At 43.3% G+C, this 25,213-nt stretch overlaps 1 protein-coding gene across 1 annotated transcript in view; it reads left to right on the forward strand.

Moving 5' to 3' along the window:
* Window positions 1–23,635, forward strand: part of zgc:110329 (uncharacterized protein LOC550500 homolog) — a 506,110-nt gene extending 482,475 nt beyond the window's left edge. Inside the window, exon 8 of the mRNA XM_039768433.1 lies at window positions 22,488–23,635. Coding sequence (XP_039624367.1) covers window positions 22,488–22,805 — 318 coding nt within the window. The 3' untranslated portion in view covers window positions 22,806–23,635. The remainder of the gene's footprint in view (window positions 1–22,487) is intronic.
* Window positions 23,636–25,213: the final 1,578 nt, after the last annotated feature.

The raw sequence follows: 25,213 nt of genomic DNA on the forward strand, positions 1-25,213 counted from the left end.
AACAAAATTTTGCCTCTGCATGGAAAAAATTAAACAAGACTTGCATAGATGGTCAACCCTTCATCTCACACTAGCTGGAAGAATTAACACTGTTAAGATGAATATTCTTCCTAAGCTCCTTTTTATTTCAAAACATCCAATATACATTAATAAATCATTCTTTAAGCAATTAGATTCAACAATAACCTCATTTATTTGGAATTCAAAACATCCACGCATCAAAAGAGCGACCCTACAAAGACAAAAGGCAGAAGGCGGCATGGCTCTACCTAACTTCCAGTTTTATTACTGGGCAGCAAATATACAGGCGATAAGAACCTGGACACAAATAGAAGAACATACACAGGCTTGGACCGCAATAGAAGTAAAATCCTGCAGTACTTCTTTGTATTCCTTGCTCTGTGCTCCAATAAACACACGTTATCGGCAATACACTAATAACCCAATTGTGCTCCACTCACTTAGAATCTGGAACCAATGTAGAAAGCATTTTAAGACGGAGAAGCTTCTATCTGTGGCACCTCTGCAAGAGAACCACCTCTTTCAACCTTCACAAACATATGCAGTTTTAATATCTGGAAAAATTTGGAATTAACTTGCTTAGAGATCTTTATATAGACAACGTCTTTGCATCCTATGAACAATTACATTCCAAATTTAACATTCCAGCTACACATTTCTTTCACTATCTTCAAATCAGGAACTTTGTTAAACAGAACCTTCCAGATTTTCCTCATCTTGCACCCTCATCCACGCTGGAAAAATATTGCTCAATTTCAAGGATTAGACTCCATCTCTACAATATATAAAATCATTTTACAATCCCTTCCTTTCAAAGATCCAAGAGGACACTGGGAAAAAGATCTCTCAATTAATATATCAGAAAAGGAGTGGAAAGTAGCAATGCAGAGAATTCACTTGAGCTCCATATGTGCAAAGCATACAATTATACAACTCAAAATTATATATCGAGCACATCTGTCTCGACTAAAACTCTCCAAAATGTTTCCAGGGCATGATCCAACCTGCGAACGTTGCAACCAAGCCCCAGCCTCACTAGGTCACATGTTCTGGGCCTGCACCAAATTAACATTATTCTGGACAAAAATTTTTAATTACCTTTCAGACAGCCTTGGACTCACAATCCCTCCTAACCCATTAACAGCTGTGTTTGGGGTTCTTCCAGAGGGCTTAAAGTGGAGAAGACAAACAAATTGTGATTGCATTCACTACACTGTTGGCACGCAGACTTATTCTGATAAACTGGAAGAACCCAAACTCTCCTCTTTTAAGTCAGTGGGAAACGATGTGTTATATTATTTGAAATTGGAAAAAATCAAATACTCAGTTAGAGGATCTGTACAGACTTTTTTCAAAACATGGCAGAATCTAATCAGTAATATTTTAAAATAAGTTTATAAAGCACAGAGAATTTATTAATTTAGGTATGTTTACAAGCCTTAAATTTTACACGTTTGGCTTGCTCTCTCTCTCAGGGTGGGGATCGATCTGTTCTTAACTCAATTCTTCTTTTTGTAAAAACTTGATTGCTTTGTATGGATTGTAATAAAATTAATAAAAAAAAAAAAAGATATGTATGTGTATATATATATATATATATATATATATATATATATATATATATATATATATATATATTGTCACGCTTGGGTCACAGATTTGCACAGAGACCCAGGAGGTCGTAGAAACAAGAAGGATTTTCATTCAAACACATGAGCTTAAACGTGCTCCATGACAAGTCAGAGATGACAGTTCCGCTAGGAGCAGAGAGAGATAAAAGCAAACAATCAATTCCAAAACCGACAGGTGCTGCGCAAGGCTTTTAAGTTAGCGGAGTATCGCGTGAGGCTTGTATTACGCGTTATAGCGCAAGTGAGAAGGTAAGGAGCAATGTGAGGATAGTCTGTGTTTCAGGGGTATTCCCAGGGGTGTCTTTGTCCTCTTGGGGTGCGATCACCCCTTCAGCTTACACCCTCCCCCTCAGCTTTATTCACATTCTCGTGAATCAAGCGACTCTCTGTACCAGGTTCAGGTTCATGTAGTCGTGGTAATACATCTGCGTTGACGTGTTTAGAGCCTGGTCGATGTTTCACTGTGAAGCTGTAAGGTTGTAAGCCCAGAAACCATCTCATGAGTCGATAGTTGGTGTCTTTCTGTCTGTACAACCATTGAAGTGGAGCATGATCAGTTACCAAAGTGAAGTTTCGCCCCCACAAGTAATAGCGAAGCGCTTCCACAGCCCACCTAATTGCCAAACATTCTTTCTCAATTGTAGAATAATTACGCTCCCTAGGAAGTAATTTCCTACTCAAATATATGGATGTTCTTCTCCATCAAAAATCTGTGACAGGACTGCGCCTATACCAAATGCACTTGCGTCTGTTTGCAAGACAAAATCCTTTGTGAAATCCAGGTTCCTTAGAACCGGATAAGAAGACAATGCTTTTTTTTAAATCACTGAAAGAGCGTTCGCAGTTCTGTCCACAAGATAGGTCGGTTTTTCCTGCCTCTAGTAAGTTCTGTAAGGGGAGCAGCTCTATGTGCAAAATTTGGAATGAACCTTCTGTAGTAACCAGCAAGCCCCAGAAAAGCGCGTACCTGTTTCTGTGTTTTTGGTCTCGGGTAAGCAACCATTTCTTCCGTTTTCCTTAACTGTGGCCTAAGTAAATCCTCGCCCATAGAATAGCCTAAGTAATGAGTCTCGGACATGCCCAGTTTACATTTCTTAGGATTAGTAAGGCCAGCCTGTCTCAAGCTTTCAAGAACAGCTTGAAGTCACTCTAAGTGTGTTTGCCAATCATTGCTGAAAATCACGACATCGTCAAGGTATGCCCCGGAATATTCAGAATGAGGACGCAGGATTTGATCATACGCTGAAAAGTTAGAGGTGCTCCGTGAAGATCAAACGGGAGTCTTGTAAATTCATAGAGTCCATCAGGAGTCGCAAATGGCATTTTCTCACAACTTCTAGCCTCTAAAGGCACCTGCCAATAGCCTTTCGTGAAATCTAGCATGGAGATGTAGCTCGCCTGACCCAATTTTTCCAACAGTTCATCGACACGGGCATCGGATAAGCATCGAATTTAGAGACCTTATTCAAGCATCTGAAATCGATACAGAACCGAACCGAATCGTCTTGCTTTGGGAATAATACGACTGGGCTGCACCAGTCACTTTTACTTTCACAAATTACAGCCCGGCCCGCTATTGCCGCTGTCTCCTCAGAAACAGGCATCTCATCTACAACTGGATTTCCCGGGGTCTTACCTGACCCCATTCGATTTTCGGGTCCTGCAGCTTGTCGATCGAAGCAACGAGAATGTTCTGGACGTTCGTTCACAGGTTGCGAAGCAGCACGAAATCCACCGCTCTTTCTCCAAGCGGACTGTGAACCCTCCAATCATCTGGACATAATCGTTAATGATTTAATATCATGACGTAGAAATTCATCTCGAAGAACTGCAGGTATGCCGGCCAGTAATATATTCACGACAACTGTTTCCATCACGTCTCCTTCAAACCAGCAGTGCACTTTATGTATCAAATCTTGAATTTGCGCACGGATTGGGTCATCCATGTTTAGTTTCCAGTCTTTAAGTGCATAACTTTTAGACCTCTGAAATAAGTCTTCGGCGGCATCCATTTGTGCAACCACTCCTGGTACCACTTGTCACGCTTGAGTCACAGATTTGCACAGAGACACAAGAGGTCGTAGAAAGAAGAAGGATTTTTATTCAAACACTGCAAACATATGAGCTTAAACGTGCTCCATGACGAGTCAGAGATGACAGTTCGGCCCGTATCGTAGAGAATAAAGGGACACAGTGCAAGCTGGCACCGCGGTTAATAAGTAGCGGGTGTCAAAGCACCGTGCACCTGACAATGGAGCGTGAGACGATGACTGATCGGTCGGGGGACGGAGCAATCGGCCCGGTGCATACGTGTGACGTGGCTCTCCGGAGCAGTGCAGACCTCAAGATCCCGACCGGTCTTCGGTGTGGATTGTCTCTGGTGACAGGAGGGCCGGGGGAAGCGCTGACTGCACCGGTGCAGCTGAACAGTGCTGTTCATCGGAGCGGTGCGGTGCGGTGCTATTGACGCCGCCTCCTAGTAAACGTAGGACAACGGCCGTGCAAACAGCAAAGAGGCTCTCTTTTTTCCATAGAGAACCTTAAGCTGAGCACAAGCCCCAGATTAAGCAGGAGATCCCCAAAATAACATGTGGAGAGAAGGGCTGAGAGCAGCAAAGCGGCCGTAAACCCCTCCTTGGCAGAGAAAGGGGCGGAGATTAAGGTGACGGAATTCCCGAGATGTTTCTAGTCTCGCAGAGGGAGACAACCAGGAGGACATCGTCAGTGTTACAACTGCCGTCGGCCGGGCCACGAGTGGCGGAATTGTTCCCGGAGGACAGGGGAGCGGGGGGACAAAAGGTACACCGTTCCCCCAAGGTTCTCTGGGATGCATCGACAACGCAGCCAAGGTCCGGCTGATGCGTCCTCCTGGAGGAGGACGTCCCACGCGGGGCTGGACGCTCCGACACAGTTGGTGCCACTCCCGACAGCAGGATTGTGCCCCGAGTTCCAGCAGGGCCTCATGGACTATGTAGTGTTTATACACAGCCCTGCTGGATACCTTGGGGGCCACCGGGAGTCGCTGTAGGGGAGGCTCATGGGCTCTTGTGTGCCCTATAACCCAGGAGTACGTCACAGTCACTGACAGGAAGGAACGATGTGCTCCCGGGTTGAAGAAAAGGACTGTTTACCCTGACCCGGAAGGAATAAGGGACTGTGGTCTGATTGGGCAGGAACACCTCCAGGTCAGGGGTTATAAAAGGACTATGGGCCAGTCCAGACACTGAGCTGAGCTGGGAGGTAGAGGAGCGAAGTGTCTGGGCGAGGAGAGAGTATTATTGTTGTATTTATTGAGTATATGAGTAGTGTGGAGGGTGCTTTGTGCACATTAGTGTTAATTAATAAAAAGTCTTGGACTTTTATCCAGTGTCTAGCGTGGTACATGAGGGTTCAAGGGAGCTCTAGCGCCCCCTACTACCACAGTGTATATATATATGTTGATATGTGTGTATATATATATATATATATATATATATATATGTACAGTAGATGTGTATATATATCTATATATGTATATATGTATATATGTTTATATGTGTGTGTAAATATATATATATATATATATATATATATATATATACACAGTAATCCTCCCTCGATCGGGGTTGCGTTCCAGACCCACCCGCGATAGGTGAAAATCCGCGAAGTAGAAACCATATGTTTGTGTAGTTATTTTTATATATTTTAAGCCCTTATAAACTCTCCCACGCTGTTAACATTATTATAGCCCTCTAGACATGAAATAACACCCTTTAGTCAAAAGTTTAAACTGTGCTCCATGACAAGACAGAGATGACAGTTCTTTCTCACAATTAAAAGAATGCAAATAGAACTTCTCTTCAGGAGCAGAGAATTTCAGAGAGAGAGAGCGCTCGCAAAGAAAAGCAAACAATCAAAAAATCAATACGTGTGCTTTTAAGTTTGCCGTGGCATTTTTTAGAGGAGCGTCAGTATCTTCTAAGCAAACAGCCTCTGTGCAAACAGCTCCTCTGCTCACATCTCCTCCGTCAGGCGCAGAGAACGTCAGAGAGAGAGAGAGATTAAAGCAAACAATCAAAAAATCAATATGTGTGCTTTAAAATATGCCGAAAGCACCGCGATAAAGCGGCAGTTCTTAGAGGTGCATCCGTATCCACTAGGCAAACCGCTTCTGTGCAAACAGCACCTCTGCTCACAGCCCCTCCATCAGGTGCAGAGAGGGTGAGATAGAGGCAGAGAGAGACAAGCAAACAATCAAGCTCCGCGTGGGATGCATATCTTATAGCATTGAGGAGTTTTAGTTAATATGTAATACATGCTCTGATTGGGTAGCTTCTAAGCCATCTGCCAATAGCGTCCCTTGTATGAAATCAACAGGGCAAACAAACTGCGGAAGCATGTACCATAAATTAAAAGACCCATTGTCTGCAGAAATCCGTGAACAAGCGAAAAATCCGTGATATATATTTAGATGTGCTTACATTTAAAAATCCGCGATAGAGTGAAGCCGCGAAAGTCGAAGCGCGATATAGCGAGGGATTACTGTATATACATATATATATATATATATATATATATATAGATATATATAGATATTGTGAAAAAGGCGCTTTATAGCGCCCGACCTGGCACAGACCACGCAGAGGCACGTGTTCACACTCAAGGTTTTTTATTATTATTATTTCTTCAGCCGTGGGCACACGTCTTCCCCATGTCCCACCGGCCAAACACAGTCCCAAACACAAAACTCACACCAAACCAAACTTTCCTGCTCCACCACTCCTCCCAGGCAACCTCGTCCTCTTCCTCCCGATTCTGGCCCTGATTGCTGGGAGGCGGGCCCTTTTATACCCCACTCGGAAGTATTCCAGGTGCCTGACCAGCTGGCCTTAATTGCACCTCCGGGTGGGGCTGATAAACCGTCCAATGTGGTGGCTGGTTCTCTGCAGCACCCCCTAGCGGCCACCCCATCTTCCAACCGGGCTGTTGTGGTGGACACCATGTCCCATGGAGCCACGGGGGAGATTGAGGAGAGAACCACGGCCAGGGAGACTGCCCCCAAGCGCCCCGGGGGAGGTACTGCCATGTCCATGTGTATGCAGCAGAGGCGTCCCTGCCGGGCATGGGACCCGGCTGTCCGTCACATGGCCTCTCCCTCAGATGAGGCTTGTGGGGCTCATCGGCCTGCCCCGCGAGGGCCGGTCTTCTCCAGGACGAGGAGTCGGCATTCCTGGTCCCGCGGCTGCGCCCTGTCAAAACAGAATAAACAGGTCTGGGGGCGTTGCCCTGACGTCCCTCGGGACAACACCGCCAGACATGGCCACTGCGGCCACAGTTATAACACAGCCGACCCCCTGCAGTACGGCCCCGGTACATGCGGAAGCAGGCAGGGAACGCCTGCCCCTTCGCCCCCTCCGAGGAGGGCTTGTGACGGTTCCGCCCCTCTGCAGTGCAGCCCTCCTTCGGTCCCAAGCCGTCAGGCATACACTGCTCTATGTATGGGGTTTCCGGTTTCCTCTTCCGGTTCCCCCTTTTCCTTTGGGATGCACTGGCGGTCTGAGTCCCCCTATGAGAAAAGGAGGGACCCCGCACCGCCTGCATCCCTTTGGACTGCCGCAAGACCAGCGCTGGCGGTCGGGGCGGGGTTGTTTGGCAGCCGGTTTCCACCTGCTGCCTCCCCGCACACTCGTCCGCCTTGCTGTCAGTCATCACAGCAGCCTCTCGCGTGGTGGGCGGGTCCACCTGACAGGCAGTACTGAGCAACTCCGCTGCTTTCGCGTCCCGCCCCCTTTTCTCTGCGGTGCCGGCTTCACTTACCTGCACCGCTTTGTCCTGCCAGTGGGAGGCTGGCCACCCGCCGTCACGAAGCCATTCACTCAGGGCTCCGCACGGGATACCGAGGTTCTTCTCCAGCCCTTCCCCACAGGACCTGAAAAACTTGCAAAAGGGACTGTAGGGCGAGGACAACAGATTTCACCTCCCCTACAGCCCAGGAAATATCAATAGTGGCGGCTGGCGGTGGATTTGGGCTCTCCATGTCGCCCTCCACCGACCGCGTGCCAACAAGACCCTGTGGATCCCCCACGGGCCCCTTCGGGTAGTCTGGAGGAGAGGGGAGAGCGTCCGTCATCCCCGCCTGCCGATCCTCCTCGGCGGGTGATTGACACACGCCCCCCCTCACGTTTACCTGTCTCTGGAAGCTGCTCCGGCTCTCCTTGCTGGGACACCACGCTGGGAAGCTCGTCCGGGCTCTCCTCGCCCAGCCGCTGGATCATGCCGAAAAGGAGACGCTGCTCTGCCTCGCTCTCTCCCAAGCTGGCGGCTCCAGCACGCCAAGGACACACGTCCCCCTGCCCGCATCGGGTGCTTCGCCATTCGGCGTCCGGAAGGTAGGATGTCCCACATGCGGAATAACACACCCGCGGCCCTTTACCTACCTCCGGCTGCAACCCGTGCGGCGGACTAGTGTGGTGGCACCCGCCACTTGGCCTCTGTGTCTGCCCGGCTTTCTTCTTCCCCATTGCTGCGGTGCCTACAGCAGCTCTTTGGTGGCCTCAGTTGGTGTCTTGCGCTGTGCGGCACGCGCTGGCTTGGGGCTCCTGCCGTGTGAGCGCGCTTCCCACTACCCTCGTGCTGTGCTGCGCGTTCCGGCTTGCGGCCCCTGCCGCGAGTGCGCGCTTCGGTGCGCGCTGTGCTGAGCTGTCCGTACTGCGTTCCTGTAGCTGCGTCGGGAGCTCGCTCTCTGCTGCTGCTGAGCCGAACGCGTGCCCCGCGCTGTTGCACTTCGCTATGCCGGGTCTTGCAACAATAATTAAAGCAGGTTTCCGACCCAAATTGACGGGCCGGGATCCTGCCGACTACGCCAGTGTGAAAAAGGCGCTTTATAGCGCCTGACCCAGCACAGACCACACAGAGGCACGTGTTCACACTCAATACTTTTTATTTTTTTCTCTTCAGCCGTGGGCACACGTCTTCCCCGTGTCCCACCGGCCCAACACAGTCCCAAGCACAAAAACCCACACAAACCAACACTTTCCTTCCTCCACCACTCCTCCCAGGCAACCTCGTCCTCTTCCTCCCGATTCTGTCCTTGATTGCTGGGAGGCGGGCCCTTTAATATCCGTCCAGTGTGGTGGCTGGTTCTCTGCAGCACCCCCTAGCGGCCACCCCATCTCCCAACCGGGCTGCTGTGGTGGACTCCATGTCCCATGGAGCCACAGGGGAGATTGAGGAGAGAACCACGGCCAGGGAGACTGCCCCCAAGCGCCCCGGGGGAGGTACTGCCATGTCCATGATGGCTTCCCCGGGACGTATGCAGCAGAGGCGTCCCGGCCGGGCATGGGACCCGGCTGTCCGTCACAATATATATATATATATGACAGCAACATTCATAACAGTGACAAAACAATTACATTGACAATCATGTTACGTTATTTTTAAAATGTTTCCTTTTCTTTTTCATTACTTCTTTAACACACTACTTCTCCGCTGCAAAGCGCGGGTATTTTGCTAGTTTTATCATAAAAGATGAACTTCAACACCTAGAGCCACACAATGTGTCTAAGTTTGTACCCCTCCTTAAACCAGGTGCTGCCGGCTTTTAAGGTAACACCGGGATGCAACCAAATTTGAACAGAATAAACAGGAGATGAGTCGTTTAACTCTTTCAAGGTGGATGTCAACTTTTGTTAACAGGATAGGTTGACAGTGGTAACCCACCGTTATGTTTTAGTTGGACTCTCTTTGCTATAAAGAAAATTAGCTTCACTGATTTAACCAAGATTCCCTGTGCTCATATGAGTAGTGAGGAGCAAACAAAAGCAAAAATGGCATCAACATCAGGCGAGAGATCGAAACGAATGCACACAGCAAAATACTCCATGCATGACGATTTGCATATTATCGCTGAATTCGACTCTGACTTGTTGAACTCCAATTTTGATACAACTGATCCGAAACGAATTTGAGATCCCAGAATCAGCTGATCGTGGTGCTGAACAGGTTCATGTAGCTGACATGCCTACAGCAATGTTGCCTTGAAAGACCACCATTTGCAATGACAAGAGGTACAAACCAGATTGAGATGCACTGTGACTGCGACTGCCTCTGCCGTCCCCCACCACGCAAATACAACCTGGCAGCCAGCCTGCTGCTCATTCCTGGTGAACTGGCGGCCACAGCACAAAACATATATTTTTTGTTGATTTCTGTTTGAAATCATTGCTTTGTGTGCTTTTCAGAAAATTGTGTTTTTTGGAAAAAAATATTCACCCCTCAAAGAGTCAAACAGGCAAGGGATCATAACCAGAAGACAAAAAGAGAGAGATTGTGAAAACCAAATCATACCCAAGAACCATGATTGAAAAAAACAAAACCAGTAAGTCAGGAGCTGTAAAGTCAAATAAGAAAATAATGAAAGCAAATTGGCAAGTATAGTTAGTGGAATCTGTGAAGCTTAGATAATTACAGTTCCATTGCACTGATCTTTATACTGTAGCATAACTGACAGGACGCACGTAACTTCTGAGACTGCTATCCATGGCGATCACCAATGCGAAACAGCTAACACAAGACAAATGTTTGCAACCAAAAGTAAACAAAACATGATAAATAAGTTGAATAATAATTAATAAACCATTGAAGGAAAAAAAAGGAAAAAGCATGACACCAGTACAGGGTCCAGTCTGCAGCGACCCACAAATGGTTTAAGCAGGGTTGCTTTCTGTCACAGGCTAGGTTGACAGACGTCTTTTTGAAAAAGGGACCAGTCAAGATTTGCAAACAGGAAGATAGATAAAAGATTATTTTCAAGCCAAAAATGAAAACCCCAAATCATAGTTGAATACATTTAAAACTAAACCTGTTTTACCAGGAAGACTTAATAAACAGATATTATTTTTTTATACTCTCCATAAACTCTGATAAATAAGAATGTGTGCATGCCGTGACTTTTGTTCCTACATGCTGATGATATCACTGAATGCACAATTCTGGGTCAATCACAAGCACTCCACAAAATGATGGCACCCACTAAGAACAAAATGGCAATGAAAATGACACAAATGTGGTTTAACTAGGTTAAATAAGTTTTATTTAAAAAATATGATAGAGCTGAAATCTTTAAATTGCAAAACCTAATAAGAAAATCAAAAAGTTTATCAAAGCACAGTAGGAAAGCAACAAGAAATTTCATTTGTATGCAAATCATAACTGTTCAAATCATGAATCATCAATATTACGTCTAGAAGAATTTGTGTCTAAAGTAGAAAGCCATTTACTTTATTAGAGCCTGAGAGTAATTTTTTGTTCATTCGTTGTAATATTAGTCATGAAAGTTATCCCTGGGGTTTAGTGGGCTATATTCATTTTGCCTTTCAGAAGCATTCAAACCCTTTTCAAATGTTGCTGGATTACAATGAACACAAGCATTTTTTCCATTCTATTATTTCTTATTACAAACTTACTTGCATAAGAAAGAAAGAAAATTACAACTTAAAAGTTAAATTGTCATCAATATCTAATGGACGGTCCAAAATGCGGGTCCACCCTATGCTCCCTCTTCACATTTGGGAGCCTCTCAAACCCGACACCGTCAATAATTCTGACCGAATGAGCTAACAGATGGGGACAAATCACACATGGAGCAAGGGGATGGTGTAAAAGGTGTTCGCTGCTTTGATTAAAAAGAATCAAAATAAATCCAAAAGCAGTTTCCACAGTGTAGTGCATCAAAAAAACGTCCGTAAATAACTAATCCATAAAAACAAGTGAATAATGGCGGATGAAAACATAATAAATAAATCCTTTAAAAGCAGAGGTTAAAAATGCAGCCACTGGCTCCTTCAGATCCAAGCCCACCTCCTTCTTCGTCCCCCCAGCTCACCTATAACTCGTTCAGCCTGCGGAGACTCAGCAGCCACGAACTTCATCCCCCAATCCCCATCTTGGCTGCCCCCTCACACTGCAGCCGAGGTCAGCACTCCTCCTGTCATCCTTCACACGCCCACAGTCGTACCTCGAATCCCTGGGGAGGTCAATCAGCCATGCTCGCCCCACTCCACAGCAATGGTCAGTGGAGCAAACCAGCCCCTAGAGCGCCACAACCTATGCTCCTTCACAGGACTCCTGTTCGTGCTGCCTTTCCTCTGTAGGCAGCCGGATTGTTCTACCCAAGACTGCTCTTCGGCCTCCTTTTAACCTCTGTTCCTTTTTGTTCCATTTTTTTACATCTCCTTTCCCCTCTCTCTCTCACAATCGCGCTTCTCCTTTTATATGTGGGTACATGGCACAGGTGTAGCGATTAACATCTTCCGGCCTCAATTACGGACATGGACCATTCCTCACCTGTGCATTTAAGTGTGGAAGTGCCTGTGCCGCATCGTGCCCAGGAACTGCTCCTGCCACACTACCACGCACCCTACTTAAGCCGTGAATGCGGGGACTGTTTATTTTAAAAGGCTGTGACAATTGATGGTACTATACCAGTGCTCAACCCGATACTGACAGACGCAAGAGGCACACTTATAAAACAAATTTTCTTCACCTCGTGGGGAAAATGCCTTCCTCGTTTCCCACAGTCACAACACAGTCTTAAGCACAATACTTTTTACTTTTTCTTCTTCTCTCTTTCTCCTCCACTCCTCCTCGGCAAGCTGGCTCCTTTTTGTAACGCACCCTGAAGTGCTCTAGGTGCTTGATGACCTATTCCCGGCAGCACCTCCGGCTGTGGCGGAAGAGCTGCTCTGTAGGGCTCAGCAGCAGCTACGGCACCCACGGATCCCAACAGGACTGCTCCAAACTCCAACTCCCATGAAGCCCTGTGGGAGTCCTAGGCACCACTGCCACCCAGGGTGACTGCCATCTAGCTTTCCGGAGGAGATACTGTCTTGACCAGGCTTGCTCCCCCGGTCCATACAGGTATCCTGACTGGGCAAGGGCCGGCCGTCCGCCACAAGGCAATGAGTCACGGACCTCATCTTACCACACTGCATGCTTGCCTAAGCTTCACCATGACAGACCGGTATAATGTTTCTATGACTGCATACACTGGTCCAATCTGCCTAATAACCTCTCACTCTCTTCTTCCCTCACCCGTGAACAAGACCCCAAGATACTTAAAATCCTTCATATGAGGCAGCACCTCATCCCCAAACTAAAGAGGTCACTCCACCCTTTTCCAGCTGAGAAGCATAACCTCAGACTTGAAGGTGCTGGTTCTCATGTCAGCCACTTCATATTTGACCGGTCGTTTGAGGTCACATCCCAGCTAAGCCAATAAGACCATGTTGTCTGGGAAAAGCAAGTCACCGAACTGGACCCCTTTCACCCCTTGGCTGCCCCTAGAAATTCTGTACATCATAATTATGAACAGGATTAATAACAAAGGGCAACCCTGGCATAGTCATACACCCTCTGGGAACAAGTCTTACTACTGACAATGTGAACCAAGCTCTAACTCCCATAATTCATGGACCAGATAGCCTGTAACAGCAGACCCAATACTCCATATTTCTAAAGCACCCCTGACATAACCCCCTGAAGTCCATAAACACATGTAGATTGGTTGGGCATACTCCATTAAACCCTCCAGTATCCTTGTGAGGGTAAAAAGCTGATGCAGTGTTCTAAAACTCAGACAAAATCTGCATTGTTTCTCCAAGGTTCAACCAACAGTCAGACTCAATTTGTTGTAGTTAAAGAATTTATTTAACAATTATTTACCCAAAAGTGATATTTTTGAAATAGAGACTGAAAGATGATGCTTAAATCCCAAAATGAGTAAAAGTTAAAACTGTGAATCTGTCATCAATAACTAACAATAAAACATAGACAAAATACCATTTCACAAACTGAGAAATCCAGAACACTAAAGCTAATAATAGACACTCTTAAAGTTTTTAGGTTTCTGTCCAATAATCAGATAATCAAGAAGAGGATAACTCCTGGCCTTTATACCCTTTACACAAAGACGACACGGGTTTTTACCTCTGGTCATCCTGCATAACACTGTGGGGAGCAACAGTACAGAAGCTAAGTCCAAAATTGCAGCCCACAATTAACTAAATGGTGCCACAACACAATATTAAATATTTTTAACAATTAGAATGGTTCTCGTTAAGAAAAACCTTGAATAGGAATTATTTATATTCTAAAATTCCCAGAAAGGCCCATGGACCATGAAATAAATGCTAAATAAATCCATAAAATACTAATGGAAAAACAGAAACATGAAAACCAGAATCAAAAGTGGAGCAAAACAGGTTTTTGTCTAAACAACACACCCTCAGGCATAAATAAAATAAAACCAGTCCAAAATCGAATAAAAAGTATCCTTTATTTGGAGGCAAATAACAAGTAAATAAAAAGGAACCTACAATACAAAATCACAAACAGAGAGCCAAAAGTCTGAAGTGAAAACCTAATGCCTAGGGAATCCATTCCCGGATGGCTTTATCCATTCCTGGCAATTCGGGAATCCCGCATGACATTCCCAGGAATCCCAGGATGACACAGTGCAGGGGCATCTCACATGTGAACGGTTTTAGAACGACCGACACTTATTTTTAATAAAACTACTGCAGTATGTTGACACTAATAAAAGACTAACCTTATCTACAAGCAGTTCATGCTGTCATATAAGTACATGTATCTAGTTCAGGGCTGCCCAATGCTTCGATCGCGATCGACCGGTAGATCGCAAAGGTAGTGCACGTTGCATTCAAAAAATTTTTTTTTAAATGTTAGCCTATCATATATCCTCCCTATGACATTTGCCACTTGATTGACATACAGGCCAGCCTGAGATCTCCTTTCTTCTAAGACACTGGTCATCCCGCACGCACGATCAAATACGCGAGCTACTGCAATACTCCGGCTGTGATCTAGTTAGCCTTCCAATTTATATTGACTAAAGAAGGGATTTTAAAAAAAATGTTTGGGGAGGGTATGGGCTTTATGTGTAATTAGAAGAGGATTTTTTTTTCTCTCACAATGTCACAATCGAAGTGTGTTTGTCTAATCTGTCAATCTATCATTGCTATTCCAAAGAAGGAAAATGTGGAAAGGCACTTTCGAACTGTTCATAAAAACTACGAAACTGACTTCCTTCTGAAAAGCGATCTGAGAAAGAGAAAAGAGAGGGAACTAAAATCGCAGTTAATCGGACAGCCGTCATTTTTCACTCGGCTGAATTCAAAAACTCCTTGACTGCGTTATTTGGCTCTGCTTATTTATGAGAGTCAGCCTTTTCCCACATGAAGATTATTAAATCCAAATACTGTAGTGACCATAAATGTATTGAATTATTATTGTGCCATAAAGGTTATTCAGTTATGCAAGGTACGATAACATATATTTTATGTGTAAAGTATACTCAGTGTGTGTGTATATATATATATATATATATATATATATATATACAGTATATATATATATATACTTTTTAATGTAGGTAGATCAATTCGACCTGGTTATTTTAAAAGTAGCTCGCAAGCCGAAAAACTGTGGGCACCCCTGATCTAGTTAGTTGCGGTAATAAGAGGGTAAAAAGCATAACATGTCCAGCGTGCAGTCGTCCAGGCGAGAGAGTACTTCGTGCAGAGTATGCCAGCTGCTGAGAAAGCACGCTTTGCCTCCACTGAAGTAGGCAGCACAGTCATCAGATACAGATACACTTGTTCTAAACAACGCCCGCGCTTGCCATTGCTGTGAAACACTGCCATTTCACCTGTTACTGATGCATCCAGTTTCTTGTCATCATTCTGTGATGGCAAGTTTCTTGGCACAGATAATGCGGATGCAACAGACTGACGCATTGCAATTTCAAGTTGCTGTCCAAAGCTGTTGTCTGACAGACGTCAATGAAGTCTTCAGTTTTCAACTATAACTCTGTTATTTCTTGATCGATTTTTACACTTTTACACGCTATATATGCAAATTTGGCTGTTCCCGGTTTCCCGGGGATTGCAACAGTTTCATTCCCTGGGAATTTTATGGTCTGGTGGGCTCTTAAATAGCACTGGAGGAAGCTCCCCAGCCCTGCATTCTTATTTTTAAAATAAAAAACACAAGGCCCATAACGTAAAGAACAATTGAACATACTATTAACATAACACAATAATATTAAATAAATAAGCAAAGCAATATTGATACTGTCATAATCAACAACAAAATACAACAAAAATAGGCACAAAGCACATCTGAGCAATTGGACAACACCCCTGCTGCTCTAACATTTTTGAATGTGACAGCAACAAAATAAAGCATTGCTTATTGACATGGCATTTGTGACAAAACTGACAAATGGTCAGGGCACCACCACTTTTAATGAGCTCAGTTGCTAAACAAAGAGGAAGCAAAAAGAAGTGTCAGTGCACATTAATTTTACTTCATAACGTTCAAGATAACCTGTGAGGTGTTCACGGGTCTTAATGATGACCTCCTGCCGGCAGGTTGTTTGCTTGTTTAGAACCGAGCCCACAAAGGGCGGAGCTTGGTGCTTACATCGGGGGCGGGGCTGAGTGTTGTCTCCAGGGGAGCATTCGGAGCCGTGGAGGAGAAAGGAGACATTGGTAGTGTCAGCTCCTCCACCTGCAGAGAGTTGATATTGTCAGCCTTGCCTGAGGCTTTCGGGTTTTCACAATGTGCACATGTGTGACACAGATTACATGCTGTGATGAGTTTGCTAAGTTGGCACGGTTTTGTGAGTTAAGAAAATGCGGTAATGGACAAGAACACAGTCAAGCAAGGCCCTAGAAGAAGAAAAAGACCACACATGACATTGAAGACACACATCGCCCAGTTAGTGTTACTGTACCATCAATCAAGCAGCCAGTTATTATACAAAGGACGCTCCTGTTATGATGCATTTACAGTTTATTTCAATTAAAACAGAACAAATGCCAAAATGATTATCACAAGAACCCTGAAGAAGTAAGTGCATGATCTATGGCTAGGACTCTTCTATGTAAGCATGTACAATTCAGATTACAGGTAGAACTATACTTGTTCCCAGGGGGAAACTTAGCTTTTAACAGAAGCGCAATATAAAATGAATAAATAACATTAAATTATGACAAACAACAAACCCCTCTCAAACTCACACTTAAAAGGAAGAAACCTTTTGACTTGGCTGTCACAGTCACAGTGAGGCATTATGTAGACGTATTGCTACTGGTGTGATGGAGCGCCCCAGTAGGGTTTAATGACACACAATAAATTGTTGGCTGAAAGTCCTCATTGTGAGTGTGTCAGAGAGAGGATGTGCAGCGTCGTTCATAATGGCACTCGGGTTTGTTTTCATTCTCATCTCCTCTGCGAACGCCATGGGGTCCAAACTGTGTCCAGTAATTGGGCCTGCCCTTTTAATTAGCTTGTTGACTCAGTGGGCCTCTCTTGAAGTGATGTTACTCACCCAGCACACCGCAGCGTAAAAAAATGATACTGGCCATTACAGAGTTGTAGAAGAAAGGAAAGATGTCACTACCCACATTAAAGGAATGCAGTCTCTTGCCTTTCTTATGTAGTTCCTCCGTGTTCTGAGACACATCCAGCCTCCACATCCCGTCTCTGAATAGTAAATGGGCATGGAGGGTGTTTGGTGCAGCTAACATTAATAACAAGTTTTTGCTGATATGATTTCTGCGCCAATAAAAATACAATGAACACTCCTCTCCTCTGTCTCACACCCCAAGTGCAAAATCATCACAAAGTGACCTGACTTGGTGTTAATATTTAGGTTACTGACCATTCTGCTGCCATTCATTTAGTTGTATTGTCTCTCTGGTGTACTGTATGTTGTATGTCTATTTCACATATTTATATTTTTTAATTTTTGCATATTTATTCATATTTCTTATTAGCAATATTTACTAATATATATCTTCTGCACTATATTTTTACAGTATGTACTGTATTGTCATTGTATTTTGGCTGTTGCTGCAAATATTTTTCTTTTTACTATAAGATACAGTATAATGTAAAGAAAACTAATTGAGTTTTGAGTAAAGATGAAATCAGAAGATAGAACACAATTGTAATAGAAAGCCAAATAAATAATGGATAAGATACATGACAAAATCCTACATCGAGAAAAGTGAGTAAAACGTACAGTAAGATGTAAACCAAAGTCAAGAAACAGAAAAGAATTTGTAACCAAAGATTTATTTCACAATATTAATGTCAGGACTTTTTTTTGTTTTGAAGTTTGGACATTCAGCAAGTGAACAATGCTAAGCTTTATGCCATTGCAGTCATGACGCTATGTGTCACACACCCCAGCCTGGCAACCCTGCTTAACAAACCTCACAAAATGGCAAAGCCCATAAAAAAACCTAAATGGCACCATAAGATCTTAAGCGATCTTGAAAAGCTAACGCACTTCTTCAGAACCAAGGAATTCAAGAGACTTAGAATATCATACAGAATCTCCAAAGGATGCTGTCAAGGTTCCTGGGGGCAATAATGGTGATCATGTATGATAGTTCTTAGTCAGCTTCTATAAAGGAGCAGCTCTTAACAAGGAAAATCATTTGTTGAGGCAGCACTTGGCCCTTTTAATACTTTCACTACATTCATTTGGTGGAGAATGAATTTTCACAATCGGAATTTGCTACCTTGCTGTTTTCATTAAGTTGTGCTCATTGTCGCCATGCCTGTTAATTAAACTCCCTGCGTGATGACTGAACATCTGTTAGCTCCGGTACGTAGCACTCTATAGTTATGCCGTGGCAAGACATTTATACTTTGGACTTTTTCTAGAAAATTGGTATGCATTAGGCTCTCATATTTATGTTCCTGACAGCATTAATGGAGCAGCATAACTAGTTAATCTGAATACTTTTCATTTCAGATGCAGAAGAAGGTATGCTAATGGCTTAATGGGTTTGTTCCCAGAGCCTCACTGATGTTAAAAAAGCTCAGCGTTTTTGTGCTTGTTACAGAAAATAAAGGATTATTACCATTGTAGGAAGTGCTGACCCAGTCTCTCATCATTTTTTCTCCATGCTTTAAAAATGTAGTGTTGTTCCTTCCATCAAGGGTATTACATATACTGCATGAGAGACAAAATGAGTGAGAATGTGTTTGCTCTTAGGCAGACCATCTGGTGAATATCTAGGAAATGAAAATGACAGCAGCTTGTTAGCACTTCTTGGGCCACTATGGTGTCTTTGCACAGCCTACACTTTTTTTCTTTTTCAAGTAGCCAAGCTCCATGGGTGTTAGAAACTGGTTAGTTTTTCTGTTCTTCTGGCCTCTTCATGGTTTTGACCCTGGATATTTTGTCCAGTTTAAATAAAATCATGTTGTTTAACATACCTGAAGGCAAATATGGCCTACTTTGTTGTAAAGGTTGCTTTATGTTCAAATGTACACACACACACATGCGCACAATCTTTAGTTTATATGGTGCCTTTTTATTAGATCTGTTTAAAATTATTGTTGTTTTTCATTTAAATAATTCTATATTGATTCTTAAAGTCACAAGGTCAATCTCATGAATCTCTATCCTGTTCAAATGCTATATTTAGATTTTTGCTTATCTTCGTTTTTGGCGTCTGATCTACTAGACGTCGCTAATGCGGCCTGTTAAGGCTTTCTACAGAAAAAGCACTTTACTGCCCCGCATAAAACGGTGTGTCCTTTTTAACTGAAATCAGCATCTTCAACACTTAAATCAGATGTGTGGACTTACTACAGATTCAAACGGTGCGTTGGTAAAGGAAAACTGGATAAAAGCAAAGCCATATGTAAGCTGTGCAACTCAGACGTTAATTATTCTTATAAAACAAGAAATTTGAGAAGTCAGTTATCCCATCTGGAGAGAGTGTCGACCTCGTCGAGAAGTTTATTTACCTCGGCAGTGACATTCATGTCTCTGGTGACTCTACCTATGAAGTCAGTAGATGGATTGGGATAGCATAGGGGGTCGTGAGATCACTGGAAAGGGGTGTGTAGCGCTCCTGATATCTCTACAAAAGGACGATGGAGTCCCGGTGCTACCTGTTTTGCTATTTGGTTGTGAGACATGGACGCTATCCAGACACCTGAGACAAAGACAGGATTCCTTCTGTACTGTGTCTCTTTGGAGAATCATGGAGTCCTGAATGAGGTACGTTACCTGCATTGTGAGAGATCGTCTGTTACTGCACTTATGGCCATGTGGTGTGACTCCCCAAGGGTGATCCAGCTCGTAGGATCCTCATTTTGATGACCCAAGCGGCTGGAACAGGTTAAGGGGACACCCACATAACACCTGGCTGCGGTAGATAGACGGTCATTTCTGGAGGGTGGGACTGGACCAATTGTCTACCTGGATGTTTGCCAACAGGGATCCTGAGCTGTTTTGTCATGTGGTGGGTGTGACAATGTGCTGTACCTGTGCATGCTCCCCAACCTGACCTGACCTGGCCTGTGGTATTTACCAAGAAAGACAAACTGAAGAAAATATAATAGAAAATAAAACGGACAGCAAAGTCTGGAGATTAATAGTTATAGAAAAGGTTACTAAAAATCTGAAATGTCAAGGAGTGGATGTTGTTCTGGGCGTCTCTTGATTTAGCAAGACGATGCTATTCATAGGTTAAATTCACCGATGTCCAGATGAAATGGTCATTCGTGTCTTCATCTAGGACATCACTTCCTGTGTCGTTGTCCTACTGTTGTCACCTTTAGTCCTTCAGGCAAGCCATATTTATGTTAAAATGTAACATATGAAATTGCACAAATTTGATTGGCTGACACTGTTTAAAGTCTTTTATTTTCTTACTCCACTCCATACTACTTTCCTAGATTATAAACTAATTAAACCAGCTGCTGCTTCTGTGGCGTCTACAATTAAAACTACTTTAAAAAGTAGCTAATTAAACCTCCTGAAAGAGATGCACTAAAGTTATAATTTATTAGTACAATGCAGGAAGAATGTATGAGAGAGAAACACTTTGAATGTGAATTGCCTCTGTAGCCAAATTGCTTTTAAAAGTCCTGTAAATTCAGTTCTGGCTACTTTGTTTGAGCAACAACTGAACCTTAATATACGTAGTCTGCAGTTTAAAAAAAAGGACGATTTTCCACTCCAGGACAGGGTCGCAGTGCTGATACTGACGGCCAATTCAATTTATTTTTGTATAGCGTTCTTAAGTGACTAGAGGCTTAAAGTAATGGGGGAGTTTGACATCTAGAATGGGGAAGCCAGACAGACTAAAAAAGATCTATAGTCACATCTCAAGACAAATATCATACATTGTTTATAATATAAACTAAATCTCACTCATGTTAAAACTTTGAAATTAAGAAAAAGTTCACAAATACCATTAACAATATATTTTAGTTTTTCTTCTTATTTTAATTTGGCAAAATATTAAAAAATCTTATTTTTAAACAGGTTAGAAAATACCAACATGGCACAATATTCCTGAAGTTATAGAGAATGTTCCTGTTTGTTGTAAAGATCCATAAGAGAGCTGCTTCAAGTAGGATGGCTCTGATTATCGTATACGCCTGTTATAAACATATTTGCATTAGCTGTGACCTTAAAAAAAGAGTTATGGAAACAAAGTTGTTAGGCCAAAAAGCATGGCTACTTATGTTAGGTTTAAAGGAGATTCTATGATGGACCTGCAGTTTTTATCAATCTTCCTGTGCAGTTCCTTTCAATTAATACATTGATTATGAGATTTATGAGATTGACGGAACTCAAATCCGAGGTTCAATTTTGTCTAGAATTTATTCTGTAAATATCCATCTACTTCACATCATGTTGTTTCTTGTTGGGACATTGCTGTTTTGGGTTTCTGTCTCTGCTGTCTCCATGGAGAGCTTTCACAGACTTCCAATGTAGTGCTGTCTTTTGTGACGTCAATTTTGAGACAATACAAAAATCACCCTGGCTGTTTCTGGGTTATTCCGAGCCAGATGATTAAACTTTGTTTTGCTGCAGTAAAAAGATTTATTTTTTTTTTAGTTCTGTCTTGTTTTTTGGATCTCCGCTATTGTTTGTGATAAAAGATTTAGAATATTAGAACATTACAACATTAGAACAATCTAGATGAGAGCGGGCCGTTCAGCTCAACAACGATCACCAGTCCTATCACTTAATTCTTCTAAAATAACATTGAGTCGAGTTTTGAAAGTCCTACTGTCTACCATACTACTTGGTAGCTTATTCTGTGTGTCTGTGGTTCTCAATGTTTGTTTGTGCAAACTTTACCCTTAACAAGTTTCCAACTGTGTCCCCGTGTTCTTGATGAACTCATTTTAAAATAACAGTCTCGATCCACTGTACTTAATTCCCTTCGTAATTTTAAACAATTCAATCATCTCACCCCTGTAGCCCTGGAATCAGCCTAGTGGCTCTTCTCCAGACCTTTTCTAGCGCTGCTATGTCCTTTTTGTACCCTGTAAACCAAAACTGCACCCAGTACTCCAGATGTGGACTAACCACTGCGCTAAAAGGCTTGAACAGAACCTTCTTTGGCCCCCCTTTCCTTGTGTGCCAGTTTTTTGACTTTTCATTTCCTTCTTACTGTCCCTCATGAGCCAGTATAGACTGGCAGCCTGTTCAGGGCTAATTTCTGCACACTACATCATTGGGTTAAGTCCTGAACACTGTGACCCTGAATTTAGATTAAGTGCATTTGGGATTTTTTTTGGCATTCATATGAGAAAGGCCCGGCCCCTATTAGTCAATAAAGAAGAAACAAATTCCTGTTGCTTAATTTGGTGGCCTGGCACAGTGGTTACAATTCCATTGAAACAGGTGGTGGCTATGCCTCTCTGTAGTGGATTTGGCACCACCCTTTGCTTCTTGTTTTTACATGTATTGATTGATGTATTTGTTTGTTTTTATTGTTCCTACAGCTGTTTGGCATTATCATGTCTTGCCTATTCTGGAGCAAACTGAAGGAAATGAGTGAGTCTATGGATACAGTGGACTTCAGGATCAGAGGCCTGAGAGAATACAACTTCAGCGAGTTGGACCTGTCTGGTGCTGGCTGGTGCCTCTGCCTTCCACGGGATGGTGGCTATCTCCCTGTCCCTGAGGCAGAACCTTGGGATCAGAAATACGAAGATCTGCCAATTGAAACTGCTCCTGCTCCCACTCCCAGGAAGCCACTAGAAAGCAGCGGGAATTTACATTCGGAGCAGGGGTTTGATGAAATCGACCAGGCCTTTTAGAATCTCTGTGTTGAATTCATTTTTTTTTTATTGTTTATCCTTCTGTTTTAGTGGCCAAACTTTTGTAACCCAAAGGTATTTCCTTCATTGAAGATCGGAAGTGTTATTCTTTTGTGAAATCTCCTTCAACATTTAATGTTTTTTTGGAAACATGAAAGCCAGTCAGCATATGGCCTCCTGTGGCTGGCAGGAGGCTGGCCTCCTGTGTCCTTTGCCTTTCACGCTGGCCACACTGGGGGATTTCTTGATCAATATGCTAAGAAAAGGTAATTCCAACTTACGTGAAGACGTCAGAGACAAACCGCCTCGGGTCTAACAGTGTTTTGTCATTAAATTTGGGTCAACTAATGCACTTCATTAGCTGCACTAAAAATGTCTTTGCTGTTTTTGTACGTTTGAAATGGAGGACCAATCCTGCTTAGTAAGCAGATGGTGGACGTCATTTGACTTGTGTGTGACTGTGTGTGTGTGTGTATGGCTGGACTGTATATAGTGTGTGTTATCCTCAGGTGCAAGGGTCTAGAACAGATCCCTGATGAACTCTAATACTAACACACATTTGCTGCTTTTTCTGTTAAAAAAAAAAAAGATTTTCTTTGTTCTTTTTATATGACTGTTTTGGTATGGCGCCTGACAATTGCAATGAATTTATTTTAGTTTATTTTTGGTTATTTAAAAACCAATGAAACTGTGATATTTAGAAGTCAGGCATCTATGGGACTAATTGCATGCCGTCTGACAGTTCTGAATATTCAGGTGACTCGTTTTTTATTTCATTTACTTGAATAGAAGCCTTGGTCTTCTTAAATAAAGCAGCAACTTGTCCTGCATTCATTGTGTGAAGCTTTCTTTCTTTTCTTTCAGCATTTTTTACGATTTATGCAATGGGGCCGTCCATAGTCATGCTGATGGGGAAGGGGAGTTATGATTTTTTCGCTATGTAAGGAATTGACATATCATGGTGTCACAAATAAACACACCAGACATCACAAAGGTTTCGGGCAGCCACCCGTATAATGTGTCCTGGCTGCAAATGTAGAAATTTTTAAAGAGTTGTTGATAAGACTGAGTCCAAAACAGAACTGATCACATATAGTAAAGATGGCAGATTTAAAGGCCCATTCAGGTAGTGACATCATCTCTGGGGCCGGATCTGGACATGACATCATCTCTGGGGACGGACCAGGAAGTGGTGTCATCAGGACCGGAAGTGACATCATCGAGGGTGCCGCAACCTGCCGGGATTTCCCTGGAATGGTCTCAAATTAACTGAGAAAGACAGTCAGTACACTCTGCCACCCCCCGGTCGATGGTGGTATTACAACTACTCAGGCCCTTTAGCTGCCTCCTACTCGCCCGTGTGTGTCACAGAGCTGTAAGAGAACTCATCCTAATTATAGTTTCAAGTGTTGCATTTATGCAGAGACGCCATCTCTAATATCATGCATAGCAGGTAACCCAACATCATCGTTGAAGCAGCAGCATACTCTGAGCTTAGTGTAGCAGCTCTGTAAGGACACAGTTCACACGCAGTGCAATGTGGGAGGAGGCAGACTGATGAATGGAAAGGTAGCAGTTATGTATGTAGTTTAAGCACATTCAATAACATCATGAAAACATTGTCTGGTGTGTATACTTCCATTGTAGGGTGCTACATTAGTCCTCAGTCAATTTATCAGCAATGTATTGCACGTAGCTAGAATTCATATATACGCTTAGTTTTAATGTAATAACAAAACAGCCAAACAATGTCACATTCAGTCAGATGATACAGCGGTAGTCGTCCACTGCTTACTACAGTCTGTCAGCATCCCCACCTTCTACCCCAATAGTGCCACACGACTATGTAACTCCATGCCACTCTTATCTGGGTGGTTCTCTGCTTGGTTTTAGCCTGTAATCTTAGGCATCAAGCGCAGTCTGTTTCGTCTATTTTGTCTGTGATTTTCCTTTCCCAGGACAGATAAAAATAAATTGTTCCAGTCACTGTATGAAGTACTAGCCGACGTCCGCCGTAGCATGTAAGAACAGGAACGGAAAACAGTGAGAAAGGAATTCAGAAATCAAGAAGAAAGAAATACTTCTTGAAAGACGCCGTTGTGAATAGGTGTTTTGCTGGAGACGACAGATAATGAATCGAAAGATCTAGCCATAGAAAAAGCCACGTGCAGCTGACCATGGCTGAAGACTGGTTGTTGTAGATTAACGCAAATTTTTGCAAATGTTTCTCCTTGGGACTTGTTGATAGTCATGGAGAAGGCGAGTCTGAGTGGGAATTGTGTGCGTTTAAATTTAAAGGGGAGATTGGTGTCGGAAGGAAGGAGAGAGATTCTGGGAATGAAGATTGTTTCAGAATTTTGGATAGCGATCAGTTTGCACTCAATAATATTTGTATGTATTCAGGTAAT

Source organism: Polypterus senegalus, chromosome 11 (genome assembly GCF_016835505.1).
Source record: "Polypterus senegalus isolate Bchr_013 chromosome 11, ASM1683550v1, whole genome shotgun sequence".
Classification (NCBI taxonomy): Eukaryota; Metazoa; Chordata; class Cladistia; order Polypteriformes; family Polypteridae; genus Polypterus; species Polypterus senegalus.